The sequence below is a fragment of the Sebastes fasciatus genome, chromosome 22 (assembly GCF_043250625.1).
Source record: "Sebastes fasciatus isolate fSebFas1 chromosome 22, fSebFas1.pri, whole genome shotgun sequence".
Classification (NCBI taxonomy): domain Eukaryota; kingdom Metazoa; phylum Chordata; class Actinopteri; order Perciformes; family Sebastidae; genus Sebastes; species Sebastes fasciatus.
In genome coordinates, this window is record NC_133816.1 from 8935688 (window position 1) to 8961095 (window position 25408).

The window sequence follows — 25408 nt, forward strand, 5'->3', positions numbered from 1 at the left end:
TTATCATAGGAACTTGTACAAGTCAAAACATGCCGGATGAGATTCCTACAGCAGGAAGTATTTAAGGTGTGGATTAGCTCCCCCATGCAGCTGAAGGTTGGAAATATACACAAACAGAAATTAGCTGAAAGTTTACAAAACATCCTTCCTGCTCAGGTGTGTGGGAGGACGATATGTAATTATATATCGACAGATGATTCAGGTCATAAAAGGATTAATGTTGAGGGCAGATTGTTTTAAAGAGAGTTTTAAAAGTTTAGATAAGAGTGGAGTCAGAAGATAAAGCTGAGGGGTCACAAGACAAAACATATTTCTGTTACATATAATTGTATTTTTTTTTTTTTGCTTTGCCTGCTTTTTGTCGAACAACTGGACGTTTTTACCTCTTAAAACTTTTTACAAATAGAACATCCAGAGAGGGGATAGATAATCATTCCTTAGTGGAACCGCTCACCGCTTATTGACCTAGGTCTAATGTAATAAGGACTCCAAGTTGACAATGGTTCAATTTAAGGGGTCATAAGGTTTTTAAATACTTAAAAATAGGTATAACTTTTGTACGGTCTTATTTGTTGTTATACATTCAATTCAAATACATTCAAGATGTGTAACCTATACGGTACGGGAAACAAATGACCAGAAGGAATGCAAAAGAAATCAGGAGTCTTTAATACAAAACTCTGACTCAGCACAACGCTCAAGACACAGAACTAGTTCAGTTAATTTTACAAATAGTACACACTGTGTGGAAGAATAACCAGACTTCATGGTTTGCAGTAACTCGGGCCAGACGTTGACTCAGCATGCCCCCTAGTGGCCACCTGGTTTAATCACATACTAAAAGTCTAATGCTTGAATGAAGATGGGTTATTTGGGGAAAATAAATTATCAGAGTACGCTTTTTCAACATATTTATTTTCCTTTTTTTTAGGTTGTTCTTGTTTGAAAGTAGCAGTACAAATAAACTTACTTCCTCAAGATATTTAAAAGAAGAGTGTGAAGGATTCACATTGTGACTATATACAATAATTGACATAAAAGTTCTTTATTTCTGCTGTAAAATTGTTATAAAACATCATGGTGAAGTTAATTGACTTGGGACCAAAACAGAGCACACGTAGGTAAAAGTGTAAAAGCTAACACGAAGGCCAGCCAGCGAGCTTTTACACTTTCCTGCGGTGTAACATCAATAAAAAGCAGCACATTCATTAGACGATATAGCTCGGTTTGTGTGTATACTGTAGAAAGAGATACCATGAAAGCTCTAATAGTGCTTGAGCAGCCATGTTGGCGCAAGGCCTCCCGGCAGGTTAAAGTAGTTCCACCACCAGGGCTTCTCCGCTCTCTCCTCGCGGTCTTGGCTCAAATCAGCCATCAGGGTGTAGCGCTCGTACTGGTTATAAGGGTCGAAGCGGTCGTAGGTGCCCATTGCCAGGATGGCGTCGTCCTCCTCTTGCGTGTCGAGCTCAAACGCAGCTTTCTGCAGCACAAAGTCCACCCGGCCTGCTGCCTGCATGCTACGAGGCAGATGGACTTTCTTCACGGCTTTGGTGTAGCCCGGGGCCGAGGCGCTGACGATGTGGATGCCAGGGGTGAGGAGGCGCCAGTAGTCTCCGTTTTGAGCTGGGCAGGAAGAAGGAGGCGGAGTGTTTGGGACTTTCATTTACATGCTTATAGTTGAGTAGGACTGCGTTTGTTTTTTTGAAAGGGCACTGCACCAATTTGACACTATATACTCATCACTGGGAAAGCCTGTGCTACAAAATGTGACAGACACGGGTGTAATACCAGGCAGGGAGGGTCTAGTGCAGCATTCATGTTAAATAGGATGGATGGTAGAAATGGGAAAGACTCCCATTTTTGAAACTTGCAAAGTGTTCATTGGATATCTCTAAAACAGCTGCATGTTTACAGAGTTATGGAAGTGTGATACTAAATGGCGGGAGTGCCCCTTAACAGAACAAATTTGTGTCATGTTGGCCACAACAACTTGGAAAATGTCCAAGGAAACAAATCTATTGTCATAGCTTTGGCTAATTCATCTGTGGAAAAATGGTGCATCATGTTAGCAGCTGATATTTATTACCTGTAGTAACGTCGTGCCGTATTCCTCCGACTGATATTCGTGCACCTTGGACCACATTTCCCTCCTCGTCTTTTACGAGTCCTTTGATACCTCGATGGGCCTGAGGAACATCATTTTAAAATGCAAGTTTACTATATTAAATAATGACAGATCATCATCTACTCGTGGTTTTGTTAACATCTGTGCAGCCAAACTTAGGAATCCATCGATCTGACACGTTGGATTGGTGTCGGCGCCGACATTAGAAACTGTTTCTTAGTCCCTGTCATGAAAAAAAATCAGTGGTGACACATTTATCCAGCTGCTTCAGGCTGCTGAATCCCCCTCCACAATACTGCTTGTTCAGCAATATTTGCCAGCAGTTAATATTCTGTATTTCAATTCTCACAGCATAAAAGCCCCATTACTAGGAGCTCATGTTACTACATAGTAGCTCATAGCCTCCAAGTGTTTTTGAAAAAGATCCAATACATTGGTGATGGATCGATGCATCCCTAAGCCAAACACCACGATATCAACAAAAATAAGAAAACTGAAAAATGGAACATTGATCATGTTCTTACCGCTTCAATGAATGCGATTAAAGCCTCGTGGTTTTCATGCCAGCCGATAAACAGTTCCTCTTCAGCGGGGAATTTATCACAACCCAGCTCCACGGTTATCTCAAAACAGTTGGTGTGAAGATAGTTGAAGTCTTGCATGCCTGACCGGAGACAAAAAACAAAAACAAAACCTCTTTACCCAGAAAGCCATGAGAAAGCGTGCTGACCTTTGCCCTACACCTCTCAGAGGTTCCTCCTCACCCGCTTCCCTGATCTTACAGCGACCTCTAGTGGCTTCATCGAACATTTCATTTCAGAGTCAGACATTAATAACACTTGTTACTGAGGAATAATGTTCAGTTTTTCAACTCACCACCTGCGATGCTGGCCCACTCGGCTCCATTGACGGTTCCTTTTTTACTGTGCCTACGAGCCGGTCCACACTGGGCGTTTTCATTGGACATTGTCTCGTGGGCGTTTGCATATGTTCTTGCAAGAAGCTTGAATACCTACAGAACAAAAAACCTGAGGGTTATTTTTCTCTTCTTTAAAGTTCTTTACAGATGATGAGAAGATACTAACATTAAGTTCTGAAATATGTCCAAGATTATTTGGATGTATGTCAAAAGCCATATTCCCTTTCATCATATTTTAAGTTATTCATTTAAAGATTATCAAACTTATGTCATGTTTTTCTTCCTTTATTTTGTGCAGTTTTGACTCGTGACGTGTTCCGAGGAGCCCATTCACCTTGTCGTCCGGTGTTGCGGAGAACATGTTGTGCTCCAGCGGGTGCTTGGACAGATCGTAGGGGTAGGACGCCACCAGGTCCCCGCCGTGGAAGTTAGCAGAGAGCACGAACGGGATGGAGCGGATCCATTTCATGACAGCGTAAGTCTCTGGTGCAACCTGGATTGCAGCATTAAGACTTATTCGGACCGAGAAATGAAACAAATCAGGTTTATTTAAAGTGGTAGAGCGGTTCCTCAGCTTTTATAGCCCATCAGGCTATAAAAGATCATTCACTGACATCATGACAAATATGGATAAGGATTCATACTGTACCTTACCAAACCAGTAATAGTCTGGGATTGGGATGTGGTCGGTGCGGTAGCGCTTCTGTCTGCGGCGGCCGTAAGCGACGGATGTCAGATCGGGGAAGTTTCTGTTCAGGTCGAGGTTTTGAGCGTTGCTTCGGCCGATGTTCCAAGTATCATATCTGGGACCCTGAGGGAAGTTACAAATGTGTGTTTTAGAAAATTAGAAAAATATTATTCAATGATTTCAATGTATATCTGGATTAATTTCAACACTGTCTCGCTTGCTGCTTGAGAATATTTACAACACTTACAAGACAACCATTTTTTTTTTCAATTAGTGAATTGTTTAGTCTATAAACTCTGAGAAAACTGAGAAAATATTGACAAGTTCCACATGATCTAGGGCTCCAGAGTGCGACCACTTTAGTCACACATGCGACCAAATATTTTTCATGTGTGACTAAACATTTTCATTGGTCGTGTCTGACATTTAGCAGGTCAGTCTGCTGTGTGTGTATGTGTGAAACAACACCCTGATCTCCTCCTCGAGCAACCATAAAACATACCGGTAATTCAAAATGAAAATAACTATTGGTTGTTTTTTCACCAAGAAAAATGCTGCGGGGCCCGTTACACCTGTCCCCACCCAGCCCTGAACGGCCAAGCCCAGACCCGACATCATCGGTGGAGGTAACTGCTCCACCACCTGTCTCCCCGGTCCACAGTAAGATGCCTAATCCTGATTAGAGGCGCCGGAATCATGTCACAAATGGGGAGGGCAAAAAGTGTGTGTGTGACACTGTGTACATTTAATAACACTACTACTACTAGTACTGCTACTCTTATACCAACAAAGGTATGTAAACATGTGGATTGCACTGAAACCCGGCCTTGGGGCATTTTCACACAGTTGTACTGCGAGCATCAAAGCCTGGCGTGGGGTTTTACACATTTTCTCCATGTACTCTCATTCGCAATGTGGGACAGAGGCATAAAGCGGACCCTCTTGGACCCCTTACTTACAGTGCCCTTTTGACCCAACATCTTTGGCGGTGGTTGCCTCATCTGACTCCAAAACATTTATCTGCACCTTTATTCCTGTTTACAATCATTTTTACATAATGTGTTGAGAAATTACCAATGGGAATTGACAGAAAAGTAACGCTTAAAATGTATAATTGCGGCGCCAAAAGGGAGGGTGGAAAATTTTGGGTACACCTAAATGAAAAAGTTAGGCGCACCAGTGCAACCAATGTAAAAAGTTGGTCTGGAGCCCTGTGCTGTTTAACTGTAACAGTTAACAAGGATGAGTGGATTATTAGGGTGTTAGGTTGCTTTTTCCAAATGTATTAAAAAAACAAACATGGCTCAAACTGCACAGCGATAAATGGATGTAACTGTGGAGAACTGACCTCCTCCTCATCATCATTGTAGTTATTGTCCTCGAGTCCAGAAACTGCCACCTCGTATCCGTCAGGGTTCATGGAGGGCAGGATGTGGATGCGGGTGGTGTTGATGAGCGTCTGGATGCGCTCGCTCCCCAGCAGATACTCTGAGCACATGTACTGAGCCAGGTAGATCAGCAGCTGGCGGCCCAGGACTTCATTTCCGTGCATGTTGCCGATGTACTTCACCTCTGGCTCGACTATAGAGGGTCACATTTACAGGAACTGGTCTTAACTTCCTTCATAAGGAAAAAGATTTACGCAGACATTGACGAGTTTTACTCACGCAGTTCATGTTGGCCGGGGTTGTTGGAGAACTCGATCACGAGCAGCTCCCTGCCCTCCATGCTGCGGCCGATGCTGTAGGTTCTCGCGATGTCGGAGCATTGCTCCTCAGTTTTCTTCAAGATGCTGTTCATCTGAGCGTTGGAGTGAAAGGTGAACTTTATCGCGGTGGCGGGCTCCTCGGCAGGAAGAAATTCCATGCTGTCAACGGCCTCGGCATCCTGCTCCGCTGTAAAGAAAAACACAACATAGTCTTATCAGTTTTGATCAACGGATCTGACCGTGACCGGCCACGTTCGAGATCTATAAAAGCTGTCGACATTCTTGTGAGGCTGCCAGGCTATAAATAGAGCGTTTGAAGAGTCTGGTATGTACGGCAGAGACAAAAAAGAGAGAGTGGAAAGACGATATACAGTAAGACCAAAATGTGCTTATTTCAGCTGACGTGTTCAACTGGTAAACCGGCTGATGTCTGCCCTTATTTCTTTATTCACACTTAGCAGAAACCAATAAAACCACATGGAGCACATTAAACCTTCGTGCTGCCAGATTCAAATGACCTCGAAGACAACAACTGGTTTCAATGCAATGATTGGCACGCTGTAAAACTATTATTATAAGTATATAATTGTAGGTTCAGACGCACTTAATCTAAGATGTTAAAAAATGACAACATTTACATAAAGTGAGGCGAAATATTACACCCACTTTTGTGTGTATTGTGTGTAGCATGCAAAGTTAGGTGCATACAGAACTGTAAAGGATTACTGTGTGAAGAAATTCAGGTCACATGATATCAAAACAGGAACAAGGACATCAGTTTGAAATTAATGTGAATATGGGAATAATCACAGGTCCAACCTGCTGCCAGACATCTGAACTAAATTCGACACGGCTGAAAAGGTTTTGCACTACAATAAAAATTGAAACACTAGCGGGTTAAGACAGAGTAGTTAATTTCATTGGTCGACTTTAAGACTCCGTGTACGAATTTTACTGTACAAAAACGCACATATTATATGACTAAATGCTAAAATGAGTTCCTTCTGTCCTGCATAAGTTCCTGCTGTTCGCTCTCTCACATGGCTCACACATGATTTCTGCTGCGAGTGGCAGCAGAGTATCTTTTTTTTTATCTTTAGAAACCAGTTTTGGACTTTACATTAGTTTTTTAAAGAAATACCGTCAGACAACGTTTGTTTTTCTGTGGTGCATTGAGGCGCCGTTTATATGGATAGGCTGCTAATAAACACATATGACAGTAGCCACGAGACCCAGTGTGAGTGAGGGTTTATGTGGAGAAATAAGGCGTTGCAGTGGGGAGTTTATTTTGAGGTGAGCCACATGAGCATGTGTGTGTGCGAACCAGATGCCAGATGCTCTACTGAAACTCCAAGGGCTTGTCTTTTCTCTTGCAGAAGAAGATAAAAAGCTAAAAAAAAAAAAAAAATTAAATATTAAAGCTTCAGTAGGCAACAATTATTTTGGCATAATTGGGCAAAAATTCCATAATAACCTTTTAGCATATTGTAATTCAAGTGTTCTGAGAGACTTCTGCACCTCCTCTTGGCTCTGTTTTCAGGTTTTAAAAAATCTAGCCCGTGATTGGGAGACTTTGACCAATCACAGGTCATTTCAGAGAGAGAGCGTTCCTATTGGCTGTGCTCTCGACATGTGGGCGTTGCTTGGTATTTCCTCAAGAGATCTCAACATGGTTGCCGGGTCAAAAACGTTCTCATTTTACAGCTAAACCGTGCACTACAAGATGTTTCTGGAAACATTTGAGGCGACAAATAGGCATTACAGTAACAGAACAAAACTAAGGTCACAATACCAATGATGTTAGTTCTCACCTCGGAGGTCCTCCAGCGGATCATAACACCCCTCTTGTTCTCCGACGAAGAAGCGATCGCAGTCCAGGAAGTAGGGCCACGCCATCTCTATCGCGTCGAAAGCGTGGCTGCATCTTTTCTGCACCGTCTCGCAGGTGGTGCGGCAGGGCTTCAGCACCTTCCCCATCTCGCAGCGAGGCGTCAACACGGAGCAGCCCAGCATGCGGATCTCCGGGTTGCACTCTCCGCCGAGGAGAGACTCGACCACGCTCATGAGGAGGTACTCGGCGCCGGCCTCGGCGTCCTCGCGGGTCTTGTGGCCGAGGATGTTCGGGAACATGGTCTGAGTGTAGGACATGTCGTCGCAGTAGGACAGTAGCATATCTGTGCATTTGGCTGAGGTAGAAATGAGGAACATTTTAAAAGTAAACTTAGAAACATGAAAAAGTGTAGCTTTAACTTTATCAATCTCATTTCTAAGGGATCAAGACATGTATCTCCATCTGTCACACACTTAATGATGAGCCTCACTGTGCTGTCTTCAATCATCTTGCTCCAAATATTTCTATTATCTCTGGAAATTAGAATTTGAATATTTCATACTGCAATTGATCATCTAAAAATACACATGATGGTCTTTCTTATGGCTTTCGGGCCTGATTCCATTAAGACTACACCCAGTGAGACTTATGATCTCATCCTTTTTTTTTGTTGTTGTTAAAAACACTGACTCACAGGGATGTAACCGTAAAAACACTTGACCTGTCAGAGGGAGATTTAGAGCCTGATCATTCTCCAGTTGGAAAAAGTATAACCTCAAATGTCAAGGAAAAGCTCCCATTTATGGAGTTAAAGAGTCCAGAGAGATGATCAGCCGCTATACACAATATGAGGCAAAAAAGCTAATGCAAGTAATCACTCACTCTTCCTCCAAGCTCCAAGAGTACTTACGTTTTTTTTCTTCCACTTCCATTGGCTTGCACAGTCCTGCAAAGACACATCAGCAAGTCATAATAAAGCAGACACTAGATGGCAGAGTGGTCTCAAATGCAAATGCTTCAATGTGGCCTACAAAAATACCATGTTGTTTCTTCTGGTTATACTTCAGCAACTTTCTAAAATCTGTCTACAATAGTTTCATTAAGTTCAACATATTATACAGGATTATGCATCATTAAGGTTGAAAAGCATGCTTTCATCTGGAAGTACCATTTGACAAGCTATAGGCCAACTAATCACTATCATTTTGTGTCTTTAAAAAAGTTACAAACAAGCATTTTTCATAAGATTTACTGCATGAAAGTATAGATCTAGAAAACTACAGTCTGCACAGGAAAATATGTCCCAACTCCTGCAGCAGCAGGTTCCAGATGCACGCATAATAATAATAATAAAATCATCATATAAAGTTAAAAAAAATAACTTTACCTCTAAATCCTGGGTCACACCGTGGAGGAGCAGACGACACAAGGACCAACATCTGCAGCAGGATCAGCAGCATGATGCGCATTTTCCAGAGTTTATTCTATTCCGTTTCGATGTGGCACCTCTCACACACACACACACATACAGACAGTCTGCAGCAGCAGCAGCCAGCCAGAGGGTGTGTGTGCGTCAATGTCCCAAAGTCTGCAGCACAAATTCCCCCTGAACTTCTCCCACTTTATTACACGTATTACGGTCAACTATCAAGTTACAGAGGAAGTGGCTCCGAGGTGAGGTAGGGACATTGTGAAATGAAAATAAGAACGACGGAGGTTTTGTTAAATTAAAAAAGGCAGCATGCAGACATATTTCTTGTTTTTTTCCACACTTTTAAGTTTAGTTGTTGACTTTTTGCTCCAGAAGAATTTCTGACTCTGACTTAAAATTAATTAAAGTGTCCCCTTAGATATGTTCATTTAATATTCTCACCTGTCTTAATTGCATGGCTTAATTGGAGTGACGTCCTTCCTCCAATAGTCGCCCTCTTGAGTTACGTGACCTTGTTTGGCAAACAGGTCCTTAATTGGCGGGAGGGAAAATGATTGTCATTAAAGATGCCTGTTTGGGGCCGCTATATGAAGATAACATTATTCAATTCATATTAGCAATTTTGTTGCACCCATTTTATCTCTCTTTGGGCTACTTAGCTTAATTTTGAAAATTAGATGTATGTTAGTGTTAAAACCTATGACGGATTAATATGGCCACATTGAGGAAAGAAAATAAATCAGAGATTTCGAGAATAAAGTCGTAATATTATGAGAATAAAGTCATACTATTTTAAGAAAAAAAACGTTGTAATATTATGAGATAAAGTCCTACTATTTCAAGAAAAAGTCGTAATATTACAAGAATAAAGTCATAACTTAACGAGAAAAAAGTTGTAATATTAGGAGAATAAAGTCATAACTTTAGGAGAAAAAAGTCGTAATATTACGAGAATAAAGTCATAACCTTACGAGAAAAAAGTCGTAATATTACGAGAATAAAGTCATAATTTTAACGAGAAAAAAGTCGTAATATTATGAGAATAAAGTCATAACGTTACAAGAAAAAAGTTATAATATTACATGAATAAAGTCATAACTTTAGGAGAAAAAAGTCGTAATATTACGAGAATAAAGTCATAACTTTAGGAGAAAAAAAGTCGTAATATTACGAGAATAAAGTCATAACTTTACGAGAAAAAAGTTGTAATATTACGAGAATAAAGTCATAACTTTAGGAGAAAAAAAGTTGTAATATTACGAGAATAAAGTCATAACTTTACGAGAAAAAAGTTGTAATATTACGAGAATAAAGTCATAACGTTACAAGAAAAAAGTTGTAATATTACGAGAATAAAGTCATAACTTTAGGAGGAAAAAAGTAATTTCCTCCTCCACAAAAGAGGCAATTTCCCCCAGGTCCGTTTGGTTCTTTCTTCGGAATAAACACAGTTTCTTGCACAATCTTTTTCACACAGGCGGCACGTTGCTCTATTTCCCCTCTAAAATAACACGTAAAATTACAACTTTACAATGACTTTATTCTAATAATACTACTATTTTTCTCGTAAACTTCTGACTTTATTCTCGAAATCTAAGATTTATTTATTTTCCTCAATGTGGCCCTAATACTCCGACGTAGCATAGCATATCAAATGCAGTATGCCATAAATACCAGGATGTCTTATTACATCTGGTCGCATTTATTCAAGCCAAAATGCGTTTCTGGCTATTCTGAACCACAATCCTCTGAACACCAGATATATGAGTAAGAGGGTCAAAGTTCATGGCGCAAAGTAGTATGTCACAATTGTATGCATACTGCATGCAACAATACGTGGGCTACTTTGTAAGGGCAGCTTCAATATGTAAAAGTAAAATGAAAAAGTATGCAATTTGGAGCATAACCTAAGTCTGGATTCTTTTTGGGTCAAGCTTTGCCATTAAACTCCATCTTAGAGACAGAAAATCAACATTTAAGCAAAAGGGAGGAAGCTTGGGTGCAGCTGAGGGGGTGGAAGCTGCAGCCATAATCCCACTAGCTCTGATAGGCTACCTGGCAATCAAGCAAACAAGCCTTAAAATGAAACACAATAGAACAATGAATCTAAAAAATTACCACCAAGATAGTCGTGAAACAACAAAACCTTTGATTGTCTCAAAAGAACACTTAATTTGCTTCAAGACTCAGCCGAGGTGATTGCCACCTGACCTGATTTCTAAACTTCATCGTCGAGTGAACCGCTCTACAGCCTAATTTGATGTGCCGGGAGACAATTATTCACACACACAGAGAACATTTTGTCATGCTACCTACATAGGGCTTCATTACATTGAGCTTGTTTTACCCATTCACCTAATTATAGGGTCTTCTCTCCTTCAAGCTGAGCTGATCTGAATTAGCATAATGGGAAGCATGATTATTCATCACGCAGGCGGGCGGGCGGGCGCAGGACCCCTGGGTTCAACACTGGATAGAGCGTCTCGATTGCGAGCTCGGCCCTCTGGCTGTAATGAGTGGAGTGAGTCGAGGGTGGTGCCAGCAAGAAATACTACTGTATCCTAAATCAGGAATATGAATTAGATCCTTAACATGGTGATTTATTGTGCACATTATTGCGTGAATGGCAATATATACTTGAGAATATACTTTGAAGAGTTGGTTGACACTCTTTAAACTCACTCAGTTGACTCAGTTGTTGTCCTTTTAAACTTCAGCAGCCGTGACACATTTTTCTATGCATACATTTTCCATTTGAGCAGTTTTAATCACCACTTTCTCCTTTAGCACTTTCTGATGATTGGGGTTAATTAGATGATTTGTTAATGTAGCCATAACCCCGGCTTCGGTACGACCTTGAGCTGCTTTTAGTGTGAACTGCTCAAATTAAGAGGTGCCGGTGGTTGAGTTAGCCACAAAACAATGGAGATTCCTCCACTTAACATGCTGCAAATAATTACCGTTGGTCTGTTTCCATGCATCAAATTAAGTCTGAGTCAGAATAAATCAGAATCAGTAATTGGCAAAAATGATCTTTGACCCGTCTCTTTAATTACACTTGGCAATAATGCTGCTGCAGAGACATTTACACCATATATCATCTATGATATAATGAGGGCCACGAGGCAGATGGATACGGAACAATGCGATGCAGAAACAGACGACTAGCTGGTGGTGAACAAGGAACCAAAAGAGCTTTTATTTGAGAAAAACAAATTATGTTTCCTTTCATGTCTACCTGTATCCATCAATCTAATATTCAATAGATCATTTCCCCATTATCGTCATCTATCGTTTGATTAAAAGCCCTATTTGTCATTTAGTGTCCAAGACTTTTAACCGAACTGCTTGAATTTGATTTACAAACTTACAAGGGCATTATCTAAATTCAATAACATTAATGTGAAAACATTAATATTTCTAATAGCTTTATAATTGACAGCTTTTATTGCACATATTCCACTAATAGCTAATCACACTGCCAAAGAACAGCAAGTGGCTTACAGGAGGAAAAATACATGTGCATGAAGTACATCCAAAGAAACAGATTTTTTTAATAATAATAAAGCTATTCTGGTTAAAGTATAGAACCGCTGAAAAAGTCACATATTCAAATCTGGCACAAACACAAAACAGTGTGTTTAAAGCACTTTGAAAGCGTTCCTATGCTACATCACATTGCTTCCCTTTTTATCTAGACAAAAAAAGTTGTTCCTGTACAGTGCAAAATATATAATAACATCATGTAAATATCCATAGAAACGCATTTCAGTCAAAAGTGGGCTATCTCTAGTACATTCAGTTACAAACTCACACTTAAAGGAACAGTGTGTAGCATTTTGGGGAATCTATTGGCAATATATAATATTAATAAGTATGTTTTCTGTAGCGTATAATCACCTGAAAATATGAATCGGTGTGTTTTCGTTAGCTTAGAATGAGCCGTTTATATCTATATACGGAGCGGGTTCTCTTCACGGAGCCGGCCGCCATGTTTTTACAGTAGCCCAGAACAGACAAACCAAACACTGGTTCTAGAGAGGGCCATTCGTGTATTCACGTTTCAAGTTCTCCTACACACCTGGCACACGGGAGAAGTTTCACTTGGTTGCAATCTGCAACCTCACCGCTAGATGCCGCCAAATCCTTCACACTGCACCTTTAAAAGGATAAGTCTGGTGATGTTCTATGTTGTCAACAAATCCCATGACGAGACCAAAACCAATAATGAATTGATCCTGCTAACAAGTGTTGTCTGTGTAGTCAGTGATCACATTATCTCTGCCTCCTGGCCTTGTTTAATTCACGAGAGAGTTGGATTTAATTAAATGGAACACGCACCAAAAGAGAGATGCTTTGCAGACTAAGTGGTGTAGTAACTTGGAGCATGGTAAAACGGACATTACAGTACAGATAGCATTCAAATTTGCTTACTTAGTTAGGGTGGTCCTTATTAAAAACACATCAATGAGTCACGTTGTTGCACTGGGTGACATGTTTCTTCATTACCATGAACCAGGGCACTGTAGTTTCTTTTTGGTCAAACAAACATCCCAGCACTGCTGCCATAAATACCCATCAATGCGCCAAACGTGTATTAATCCACGTGTGAAAATAGTCCCAAAAAATGCACAATTTTCTCCTGTTTGAGTAACATTTGCTAAAAACTACAATGCCCATGGGGCATTATGTTTTCAGGTTGTACGTCCGTCCAGTCCATTCTCGTGAGCGTTATATCTCCGGAACGCCTAGAGGGAATTTCATAAAATTTGGCACAAACGTCCACTTGGACTCAAGGATGAACTGATTCAATTTTGGTGATCAGAGGTCAAAGGTCAAGGTCAATGTGACCTCACGTCCCTCCCATTCTCATGAATGCGATATCTCAGGAACGCCAGCAGGGAATTTCTTCAAATTTGACACAAACGTCCACTTAGACTCAAGGATGAACTGATTTGATTTTGGTGGTCAAAGGTTAAAGGTCACTGTGACCTCACAAAACATGTTTTTGGCCATAACTCAAGAATTCATTATGATAATTTCACACAAATGTTATGGGCTAAAATGATGACATTTTGAACGGACATGGATGTAAACTGCAACTTGACTGGTTGGAGGAGGTATACAACTGTGAGGCGGTAATTGTAGTTTAAGATTTACGTCTAGTTCAGATGCATGCGGTATGATGTTCCCAATGTTCCCATGTGTTGCATGTCATACCCCTCCAATAAAGGCAAAAATGATGGCAATATATAAAAAAACAAAATCTTCATAAGAAAGAGCTGAGTGAGGGAGTAACACATTGTTGATTTTGGTCTTCTCATCGTACTTGTTGACAATAACAGAAATATAGAATACCACCAGTCTTATCTTTTAATATCATGGTGTAAATGTTATTTGCCTTTGGCTCCTGTAACTATTGTAGCTCTGAGAGAATTAGACAAAGTGCATCAATATTCAGTGACTGACAAAGTAGTCTAACAAGGTCAATACAGAACATGGCAATAATGTGCAGCAAGTTGAGTCTCCACACCTTAAAAGTACATTAATCCAGAAGCAGGAGCAACACTGTCTCTCCTTCTTTTCACATCGTTGCTCCAGCACCTATCGACCATCAGCTTTTATCTCTGTCGCTGCATTTCGTGGCAGAGGAAAAGGTCACGACATGTGGATTTGCCGAAATCATTACAAAGTGGTCGGTACAGTACAAAAGGCCACTTTATACATGTCGCTCCGAGAGAAGAGGGGGCCGGCGTCCAGCTGTGTGGTCCCTCAGTTTGAGATTAATCTGAACCCAGGACTTATTCGATAAAATTGATTTGTCTGATCCATGTGTGCATCTGCGTGGTCGTGTGTGTTTTGCCGTCGCCGATGAATCACAGATCTCCTGTTTACCGATACTGTCTGAGGCCAACGTCTCCACATCGTCCCCGTCGCTCCCTGTCCGTCTTCTCCTTCACCCCTTCATCCTCCCCCTCATTACTGTCTTCTCGTTTTCCACCACCCACCATCTTTCTTATTTTTGCTCTCTCTTCGCCCCCCACCCACAATCTGTTCCCTTCATAACAATATCCTGTCCGCTCTGTCTCATTCTTTTCCTCCTCCCACCTCCTTCCAAGAGGCAACCTTTATTTTGGCCCGTGGTGTGATTCTGCCCATGTCCGCGCGTTTGCCATTAGCTGATCCTCTGGAGACAGTAGTCGTTCTCCGTGTCTAAAGAGCTGTTATGGCCAGACGAGGGGTATAGGTCACGGCGGAGGAGCCTGTTGACGACAGTAACCAAGACTTTCTTGTACTGCTGACGTAGGAGGGAGTAGGCAAAGGGGTCGGATGCAGCCTTGCTGTATGTTAGGCACTTACTGATGATTCCCCAGTGGCGGTTGATGTCCACAAAGGGTAGAAGCTCGGCCAACCTGAAAGGGCGGCAGCAGAAACATAAATAAGCAAAGTACGTCAGAGATCTTTTTTTTCTATATGTTCATGTTGTTAGATGATTAGGTAAGACCTAACCTATAGAGACTTTAACACATTAGGAAATTATAAGGGGAGGTCAAAAAGGGGGGCGGTGCTTAAGTGCTTTTTTTTAGAAGGGAGGGTAGTCTGAAATTTTTCCGAATTTAATTTGTTCCTTTGAGCTGCACAAAGTTGTCGCATGTGCCTTCATTCAGTCAATGACAGTAGTAATAATTGTTCAGGAATATTTGGTAAACAGTAAGAAAATATCGAAAATATCGAGTATCGCGATATTATGTTTCGTGATACTGTAACGATTCTCAAAAACACAGTATACATTTTTTTAGCGACTTTTTTTTACTCCGATTTTAAGCACATGGCGATGTGTTATTTATACTATGGCTTTTTTCCTCAAATTAGGTTTTAAAAAATTGCAATATATCGCCCTGCTTACAGTATCGCAATATATTGAATGGTAACCCCTGTATCATGATACGTATCGTATCGCCAGATTCTTGCCAATACACAGCCCCAGTAAACAGGACTCACTATTCTATGTTCATCATCATTTCTTATGTGCAATGTTATGCATTCATGTGGATATTGTGTGCTCCACTAACATGAGTTTTTAAAATGGATTTGAAACTATATTAAATTTTGAACGCCCCTTAAGTTTTTACAATTAAACAAATGTTATGGAAGATTCAAAATGCCAACTTAAAAACAAATTTTAAAAAATTTAAATACAACACACATTCTAATATGTAGGCTATTTCCTTTCGTTGTGTACATTTATGTCATAATTAAACATAACATAACTATAAGTATTGAGCTTTTGTCTTTAATAACTGAATTAATTGTTTTTCATTGTGACGGGAATTTTCTGTTCACAACACAGAAAGAAGTGAAGAGGCGTATTGCATTTCAATGCAGACAGCTCAAACCTGCAAGTATTACATGTAAAGCACTATATCATTAGTTTTCATGAGGAGGTGCAGGGGAGCTTTTTCTTTTTTTGAAATGGCATTTTAAATCTTCCATAGAGTATACATAAAAAGGAAATATATATAACAATGTGTATTGTATTTTACTTTATTTCTTTGTTTGATTTGTTTTATGTGCACATTTCAGTATTATACCAATTCAACGCTGTTTTATACTATATACAGTATAATGTTATATAATGTACTGTTTTTATGTCAAGGGGAAGATCCATTGAATTTTTAATACCACTGGAGAGAGCCTTGGCTTTTTAAAAATTTAACCATACGGTTCATAATAATATACGTACAGTACCTTATGTTCAGCCAATTAAGGTAACGTTACAAAACAAAAATAGCAATATTATCACTTTTACCTTCAGTAAATGTGTATAAATGCTAATTTAAATGCACAACAGATCCAGGAATTATCGTAATTCGATTTTTCACCAGTTACTCCAGTGGGTATAGGGGTCAGGGAGTTATACTCCAATATCTCAGACGCTTTTTCCCCCTCAGTGTGTCCTCCCTCTTCCCACCCATATGTGCATGCACCACAACTGTCAAAGAAGAGATGGATCATCGGCACCACATCTGGCTGACAACTGGTTTGTGGGCCTCGGAAGGATTTCCTCTTTTCTCTGGGAGCCACTGTTTGTTGTCTGTACTGTACTGTATTGTATTGTGTGTGTGTTTCAGTGGAAGCAGCATGGCAAGCCACCTGTTTACAGGGCGATGATGGAGGTGACTAATGAGCCGTCTCATGGTTCAGAGAGACTATAATGTGACTCCCAAGTGTTGAATTGTGTCTAATGTGATCTGAGGGTGTGACAGATGTGCATCTTCTAGGACAACAACTGTAATGGGTCTGGATGCAGAGATGAGGGTTGCATATGTTATATTGGTCTTTTTTAAATTGTTGAGCAGGAGTCTTTGCAGTAAATGAAATGATCAACTTACCTTGTGATAACATAAGGAGCAAAGCAGATGATGAACGAGCCGATGAAGATGCTGATCTTCTTTGTGGCTCTCTGCTTTCTCCTCTTTTGCTCTGCTAAACATCTTTGTTTCACGCTAAAAAACAGCAAATGCAGAACAGATCCATGAATTATTGTAATTAGATGTTTTTGGTTTCACCAGTTACTCCAGTGGGTATAGAGGTCAGGAGGTTATACTCCAATATCTCAGATACTTTTCCCCCTTGTTAATGTGTCCTCCTCCTCTTCCCCCTTGGCCATATGTGCATGCACCACAAATGACACAAAACGACTTTCAGATTATAAATGCATGAGGAAAACACATAAATGAGGGATGCATTAGGGTGAACTATACCTTGGCCATATGTGCATGCACCAACAAATGACACAAAAAGACTTTAAGATTATAAATGTATGAAAAAAACACATAAATGAGAAATGCAATTAGATGAACTATACCTTGGGTGAATGTCGACCAGCAGGAAAAGAGTCTGCATGGTGATGATATCAATCCTCTTGCAGTGGAACCTGGCCACTTTGAGCACTTTCAGGTAGGTGAAGCACAAAGTGAGCAGAGAGAGCATGAAGCTGGTGCTGTGGAACACCACGGTGAACACGGTGAACTTAATCCGGTCTCCTGCCTCTCCACTCGGCTGCAGGGTGCAGGACGCGTACACCTGGCTGTAGTCCACCCAGGAGAAGAGCAGCGCCGTCAGCGAGAAGGTGAAAGAGTGGAGCCACGAGTAGCACACCATGATCAGCGCGTCTTTGTAGCGCATCTTGGTGGAGTAGCTGAGAGGGAAAACCACAGCTATCCAGCGGTCGATGCTCAGAGCAGCCATGCTCAACATGGTGTTGGCTGTCAGGAAGGTCTCCAGGAAGCTCACCGTGTGGCACACGCAGTCCGCAAAGGGCTGCTGGTCTCTGATGATCCCAAACAGAGTGGCCGGCATGTTGAGGACGGTGATGAGGATGTTGCAGAAGGACAAGTTCATGGTGAAGACGCCGGGCACCTGTCTGCGGATCTCGGTGCTGTGGATGAAGCATAGCAGCACCAACAAGTTGGACAACAGGGAGACGATTGCAACCACGATGATGAACAGAGCGAAGATGGTTTCAGCAAAGTCCATGTCTCACTTCAGAGAGGATGATAAGCCTGTTGTTGGTCATAAAAAGCATTTATAATCAACCATGGTCGCTCATCTCACCTCCTGATGCAGTTTCACACAAAAATGATCAATTAAAATCCTCCTGATGCAGTTTCACACACAAAAATGATCAATTAAAATCCTCCTGCTGCAGTTTCAACCCCAAAATTATATTTCAATTAAAATCCTCCATGCGTCCGTGCGCTTCTCCAACTTCCACGAGCGCTGTCCAGCGTGCTGATCCTCACCATCACCATCATCTCTCTCTCTCTCTCTCTCTCTCTTCTCAAACTTGCCGATTATTTCCCATTAACATCCGACAGGTGCAGAGCTTTAAAGTGCTGCAGGCGACCCACTCATCATCACACAGATCTGGATGTGGACTGAGGAGGACCAGCATGCCTACACTGTAAAAAAAACCATTTAAAAATTATTTTTTTTAAGAAATTTTAAATTTTTTGTCTGTATTTCAAAATGACAGAAACAAATTTTCATTTGTGATTTATGTGTAAATGGTCTTGGATTTACAATATTTTTTGTAATCACAATCACAAGTATAATTAATATTTTTAGATGTTTATGACTCTATTTTAACAATTAATTTATGTTAGAAGGGTTATGTTGACTCTGAGAGTTAATGTAAATTTGGGCTTTTGCAACGTAAAATTACACGTTTCATTTGTGATTTATAGGTAAATGGTCTTAGATTTACGGTGTATTACTCTATTCTAACAATAAATATATGTTAAAAGTAAAATATTTCTTGTAAAATTACAGTAATAAAGGCTAATTATATAAAGATAATTTTTTACAGTTTATTTATGTTAATTAACGGACAGTATTTTTCCGTTTTTTAACAGACATTTTCTGGCGCCCCTGCTCCCGGAAAGTTTCCGTTATTTTACACTTTTTTTTTTCTTTTCTTTTTTACAGTGTACTGAAATGAATGATCTCTTTTACATAATCACGTGAAGAATCACACACACACCCAGAGACACACGCACGGGAACAGCTTGTCCTAGTAAGTCACAAAACATCCAAACTCACATTTTCTTCTTTCCTACATATTTGGAGAACTTCTAGAGATTTTGCCCAGCTGTTTGGTTTCTGCGCGCAAACTGTGTGCGTAAAATACAAATCAATCAGTTTCTTGCAAAATCAATGTTGGATCTGGAGGCAAAAAGAAGAGTGCGCAGAGAAATCCAGTGATGTGCTCCTCCTGGATTATTGGAGATACGCGTCTGTCTGTCTGTGACCAAATGGCACCAGGTGCACACGCGCAAAGGAGAGAGGCACGCGGGGGCAAATAGATCCTTTTTCCTGAAGTGAATTATTTATAGCCACCGTGTGGTTACTGTAGATTCACTGTGCACGATCATAATTTGTGTCTGGTAAGCAAAAAATAAACAAGATTGATGTTGGTAAACTATGACCTCAAATCACAGTTTTGTTTTTTTTCATCTTTGGGGTAATTTGATTTTGTGGTTATGAAGACTGGAATGTGAATTACAGACAACAGAAATATATTACTAATAAGGAAACTTAGACAGATAATAATGCACTATATTCACTTTTAACAGTCTCTTCTGCACTATGATCACTTTTAAAAGTTTTCTTCATCTCCTTGTATTTTTATATCTGGTATATTTTTTTTGTACTTTGCACTACTAACTTTTTTACTGCCTTTTTACTAACATGTTTTGCACTATGGAACTGTGATGCTGGAAACTTGAATTTCCCTCGGAATCAATAAAGTTACTATCTATCTATGTCTTATGTTGTATTCTACTTCAGTTTCTCCACTGGGAAGGACACTGAACGGTGCCACTGCCAACCAAATCCCGTTTAATCAAGCAACTCATCAATCAATAAAACAAAAACAAAAATCCCATCGCAACAGTCAATCCCCTCTACCCCTGCATGGAAAGTTTGTTTTTAAAGGTGCTCATAAAGAGAAAATGTGAGTGCAAAGTCTTTCACATCTACTATTTCATCTTCTGAAATAGGTGTGTCGCGATATACTGGTATTGACTATAACCGTGATATTTAAAAAATTAAATATTGATATCATGTTAATAATACACATATGATAATATCGTATAAATAATCCAGCGCCTATATAAAATAATTTTATATATACAGTTATGGTTCCAGACTCTCTCTTCGCCTCCCTACACTCATAATTTAAGTGTAATTCATTTGCCAAATATAGGGAAAACGCACAGTAAATAAAGTTAAAGGTGAATTTGACTAATTAGCATTAGCATCATTAGCATTATTAATTATATATATCGAATAATAGACATCATTTCTTGGCATCAGATATACCAGCCATAATTTACAAGTGTTCAAAAGAGTAGAAAATAAGTTTGCAAAACCCACTTTTATTTCTGATTTAGCAGTAGGTAGACCCCCACACCGATATTGCACCCTATTCGACTCTTATCAGGCTATTAAATAGGCGTTATCAGTCGCTATAAGCACCATAGATGTGGGTCAGTAGGGGCCTACTACGTTGTTGTTGTTGGCTTTCACACAGGATGTAAATCCCAGCCTTGTGGGTGAAAACCCTGTGTTTTGTGTCATATCCATTGCCCCTGACCTCCACCCTACATTGATTTTCACGCTGCACTACAGTGCCTGACTTCCGCTTCTGCTCCTGTCATAATTACTACATCTGGTAGAAATCACTGTTGTCTTCTTTTATACCTTTTTTCTGTGATCAACCACGTGAATAGATGATAAAACCTACTAGTGGGTGTAGTAGGCCCCTACTGACCCACATCTACGGTGCTTATAGTGACTGATAACGCCTATTTAATGGCAGCTCTTACAAGGTAACCATTATGTTCACCACAGTCCCCCAAAATTAGCTCCTTATGTTTCTCTTGTTTATATGTCCATACCTTGACGCATCCTTGTGGAATAAACAAAAGTCTAAAAAAAAAAAAGGACTACATTATAAAACTAATTAGCTCAGGAATTGAAAAGCACCAGTGTTTGTTTTAATTCATGGCACAAAACACTGAGCATTAAAATCCAAACTGGAGTAACACACTGCAGCCGGCAGCAGAAGTGCTCTTCAGAAAATGTTTGTGCTCGTTACTGAGTCATGTCCAGTTCTGGAGAAGCCTGTGTAGACAGTGACTCACTGGGGTCAGACGCAGCCTGCAGGGGTTTTGTATATATTCTCGTTTTCATTCGCTTCCTACTCCCACTTGTTATGAAGCTTATGGGCTTGTGCCTGAATCCACCATCCCCTCCAATTAAGTGTTTTATTTATGTAAGAGTGATACAGCGTCAGAGAATTCACTTTGCTCAGAGCTTGTGGCGATGATAGTTGAGTATTTACAGTGATTAGGTGAGTCATCATTAAATGTAGTTTAGGGAAACCCATGAGGTAAACTGCACGTGAAGTGACTGCCTCTTTAAAGCATCATATTCACAGCAGCTGATGAAAGTCTCACATACTGCGAAGCTATGGAAGGTGTGCAATGTGTGCCAGTGTGTGTTTAGGAGTCAGAAAGTCAGAGAGACAAAGCAGCAGTGGGTGATGATGTCAGTCCCCTACAATTAAGTGATCAAATGCCTGGGAGAAAGCTACAGCTGGGGCCCCGGGGGACACGTGCAAAGCTATTTATAGGCGTGATGGGGTGTCACCTCCAATATAACTCTCAGCGCCGGTGTGTTACCTAACCGAGGTATCAGAGCGAAGCAGCATCAGAACGGCAAATGAGATTGCTTTTAGGGGATGCTTTTATGTGTGTTGAGTAATCAGCCGCCGCAGTTTTAGGTTTCCATCTAAAATGCCTCAAGGACCTCTGAGTTTGGGTAAAATATGCCAATTCATTATGAGTCAGAGTCAAACACAGAGGGAAAGTAAGGAAGCAGATCTTTAGAGGTAAGAGCCAGAGATGCGCAGTATAGCTGGAATAAATGCCCTAAATGTGATCGTAAGATGCCCCACCAATTCACATTAGGGATGCAACTAACGGTTATTTTGACTTATCTGTTCATAACATGTCCCGAAAATAGTGAAAGGTAGCCAAAAATCATATTACATTTGTATTTAAAGGTGCAGTGTGTAGGATTTGGCAGCATCTAATGGTGTGGTTGCAGATTGCAACCAACAGAGTACCCATCCGCTCACTCCTCCCTTTCCAAGACTGCGGTAACGTGAGCCGCCGTGTGCAAAACTGCGGTAACGCCGTTCACCTCGCTCAGAGGCCATCCTTACCATAATAACACTACTTTAGGAGCAACGGAAGTCAGACGGCAGAGTCAGACAGTGGCTGATGGTACCATGGTTTTGCACTCTGCGGCTCACGTTTCCGCAGTTTCACAAGTGTGTCAGAGAACTACGGTGGCCTTCAGGTAACGTGAAAACATGAAAGGCTCTCTCTAGAGACAGTGTTTGGTTTGTCCGTTCTGGGCTACTGTAGAAACATGGCGCAGCAACATGGCGGACTCCATGAAGAGGACCCGCTCCCTATATGTGAAGGGCTCATTCTAAGCTAACGAAAACACAACAATTCTTAGTTTCAGGTGGTTATACACTAATGAAAACATACTTAATAATAACATATTCCATTTCTGCCAATAGAGCCCCCCAAAATGCTACACACTGTTCCTTTAATGTCAGACCAACATTCAACATGTTCTCATCCCAACTCGTCATATACTGATGCTTTGTCAGACCCCTCGCCGTCAATTTTCGGTTACAGTAAACACGTGATTCATTTTGTGAATTAAACAAAAATACTTGCTTAGGTTCAGGCAATAAAACCGCTATAGTTAGGTTTAGGAGAAAACAACATGGTTGGGCTTAAAATTACTGCATTTGTACAGTGAAAATGTGATTTGACAGCTGATAAAGTGAAAGTGAAACTTAACGCACGGTACACAAACAGCGGTCTCCTGGATGAAAGTCTTGTGTTTGTTTTGGCAGGGAACCATTGTCTTAGTTCATCAACGAAAACTGTAAGTTATTACCAAAGAAAAATGCCAATCATTCGCCAGCTTCTCAAATGTGAGGATTTACAGCGTTGCTCTATATGATTGTAAACAGAATATCTTTAGTTTTAGACTGTTGGTTGGCTAAAATAAGCAATTTGAAAATGTCCTGTTGTACTCGACAATGAAAATAATGGTTAGTTGCAGTCCTAGCAGGCTCAGATTGTTAGATCAAATTAAATCTTGAGGAGAGTACAGTGTGCACAAACAGAGCAACACAATAAATGTGGTGTTTTTGCAGGGAGAACGAGACTGGAACAGAGCACACTGAGAGCAAAATGGATCTTTGTGGCCACCTCACGACCTCAACATCATAACAAAGATTCCTCTGAAAGCTTTCAACTGTCCATTCTAACCAATGATCTTACATAACAGCATCTGACCTTCATACAAACCAACATCCTGATCACCTTCGGGCAGCAAGAGACAGATGTTCAGAAAGAAAAGTGTGATCTCAGCACAGTAGCGAAATGCCCCCGCGGCCCTCCAGGTACCTGGGATGTCACTTGGAGCTTGTACCTGCGTTGCGTTGCCTTTACAGTGTCCTGAGGGTCAGTACAGCCTGAGGCCAGGAAGGTCTCAGGTCATGCATTAGGTAACTTGGCGGTTGTCTCGGAGTCACAACACAAGATACAGTAGTGGGTAACATGATGCCTTTGGACAGCTTTGTGTAATAAAGACTCTGAAGCAGTGCACAGATCCTTACTACTCTATCATGAGCTATTCAACCACTAAATCATTCATAGATTACACTAGTTATTTTGCATATTGTAGCCCATTTACTACTGATTGTGTGTCATTTGTGTTACTGTCAAACCATTTTCCAACTGAACTGATGTATATTTTTTGGTCAATCCTAGTTTAGTTTGACTTCTTCCTGTATTTATAAGTTATGTTATTATTGGGTGACAGCAAAATTGGGTGATAATGCAATTCATAATATTTCTAAACTAGAATTACCACCTCATGTTTGTATCCCTTCGCCAACCAGTCAAGTTGAAGTCCATGTCTGTCCAAAATGCCATCACTTCATCATTTTATCCTGTTAGACATTTGTGTTAAATTGTCATAATTAGCATATGAATTCTTGAGTTATGGCCAAAAACGTGTTTTGAGAGGTCACAGTGACCTTGACCTTTGACCACCAAAATCAAATCAGTTGATCCTTGAGTCCAAGTGGACGTTTGTGACAAATGTGAAGTCAATTTGCTCCAGGTGTTCCAGAGATATTGCGTTCACGATAATGATACATACGTACGGACGGACAACCCAAAAACATAATGCCTGTCACCAGCGCGGAGAAATAATAACTAAGATACACAAAGCAAGTGTGGACTTTGTGTAAAAGAAAAATGAAACTATATTTGCGATATGTTTTTTTAAGACTTACTTCTAAAGTCGGAACAAAATGGGCTTTGGAGCTGGGTGCCAAAGTATTGACAAAAGGACCGTCGCACTGATGGTGGGTTTGTGGACAATAAGAAATATAAAATTACACCGCTAAGAATAGTTTCTGCTTGCAACTACATTACAATGTTTTGGATAACACAACTTTACTAAAATAATAAAGGTAGCTAAATGTGATGGATCATCTATTTCAAGCAAGTTCCACTACTCTGCAAGTTCATTTTCATATTATATTGACATTAATTAACCACTAAAATCTATTCGTAATGCTTTGGAAAATGAACTAAAACATGCAAAAACCACCAGTATGTTCCTAATTCAGCACACACTTCGTCAGCTTGCATATAAATAGCTTTGCAAACATGTGATATCTTCGTATTCACAGTGAATATAGTGATAGCACTAAAAGTTAAATGTGATGCTTCATGTTAATTATACATCAGCAACTTCAAATATTGCGCTGACATTTCGTTTTCAAAAGAGATTTTACTTATAATATTAAGGACACTAATACAGTCTGTCTAGATTCTCACATAAATATAATGTTATCTACTTTTTTGTAATTATTTATCCTTTATTTAACCAGACAGGGTCAAGATGGACAGAAAGTAAGAAGGGACAGATAACATCACAACTAAAAACATACCTAAACACAGACACAAAAGACACAAAACATACAGGAATCAGAGGGTAAAATAATCAAGGTAAAAATAATGTCACTGCAAGC

At 40.3% G+C, this 25408-nt stretch overlaps 2 protein-coding genes across 2 annotated transcripts; both read right to left on the minus strand.

The window, feature by feature from the left end:
• Nucleotides 1-650: 650 nt before the first annotated feature.
• On the minus strand, nucleotides 651-8877 carry LOC141760734 (carboxypeptidase Z-like). Its single transcript, XM_074623795.1, has 11 exons — nucleotides 8659-8877; nucleotides 8182-8217; nucleotides 7252-7626; nucleotides 5400-5627; nucleotides 5081-5313; nucleotides 3694-3855; nucleotides 3379-3537; nucleotides 3002-3137; nucleotides 2650-2789; nucleotides 2087-2186; nucleotides 651-1623 (listed from the first exon to the last, which is right to left on the minus strand). Exons 1-11 carry the CDS (start codon nucleotides 8738-8740, stop codon nucleotides 1265-1267), a joined length of 2010 nt encoding a protein of 669 aa, XP_074479896.1. The 5' UTR covers nucleotides 8741-8877; the 3' UTR covers nucleotides 651-1264.
• A 5087-nt stretch (nucleotides 8878-13964) lies between these two features.
• On the minus strand, nucleotides 13965-19500 carry LOC141760362 (G-protein coupled receptor 26-like). Its single transcript, XM_074623075.1, has 4 exons — nucleotides 19309-19500; nucleotides 17573-18668; nucleotides 17097-17210; nucleotides 13965-15116 (listed from the first exon to the last, which is right to left on the minus strand). The coding sequence occupies exons 2-4, from the start codon at nucleotides 18241-18243 to the stop codon at nucleotides 14879-14881; spliced, it is 1023 nt and encodes a 340-aa protein (XP_074479176.1). The 5' UTR covers nucleotides 18244-18668; nucleotides 19309-19500; the 3' UTR covers nucleotides 13965-14878.
• Nucleotides 19501-25408: the final 5908 nt, after the last annotated feature.

What these genes read in the sequence shown, in the direction of transcription:
- LOC141760734 (XM_074623795.1), bottom strand. Translation starts at nt 8,740, where the DNA reads ATGCGCATCATGCTGCTGATCCTGCTGCAGATGTTGGTCCTTGTGTCG. An exon ending in TCCGCTGGAGGACCTCCGAG is followed by an intron (nt 5,628 to 7,251) that starts GTGAGAACTAAC and finishes TTTTCTTTACAG; the next exon opens with CGGAGCAGGATGCCGAGGCC. An exon ending in CCGCAACACCGGACGACAAG is followed by an intron (nt 3,138 to 3,378) that starts GTGAATGGGCTC and finishes TTTGTTCTGTAG; the next exon opens with GTATTCAAGCTTCTTGCAAG.
- LOC141760362 (XM_074623075.1), bottom strand. Translation starts at nt 18,243, where the DNA reads ATGGACTTTGCTGAAACCATCTTCGCTCTGTTCATCATCGTGGTTGCA. An exon ending in CTGGTCGACATTCACCCAAG is followed by an intron (nt 17,211 to 17,572) that starts GTATAGTTCATC and finishes GCTGTTTTTTAG; the next exon opens with CGTGAAACAAAGATGTTTAG. An exon ending in GCTCCTTATGTTATCACAAG is followed by an intron (nt 15,117 to 17,096) that starts GTAAGTTGATCA and finishes CCGCCCTTTCAG; the next exon opens with GTTGGCCGAGCTTCTACCCT.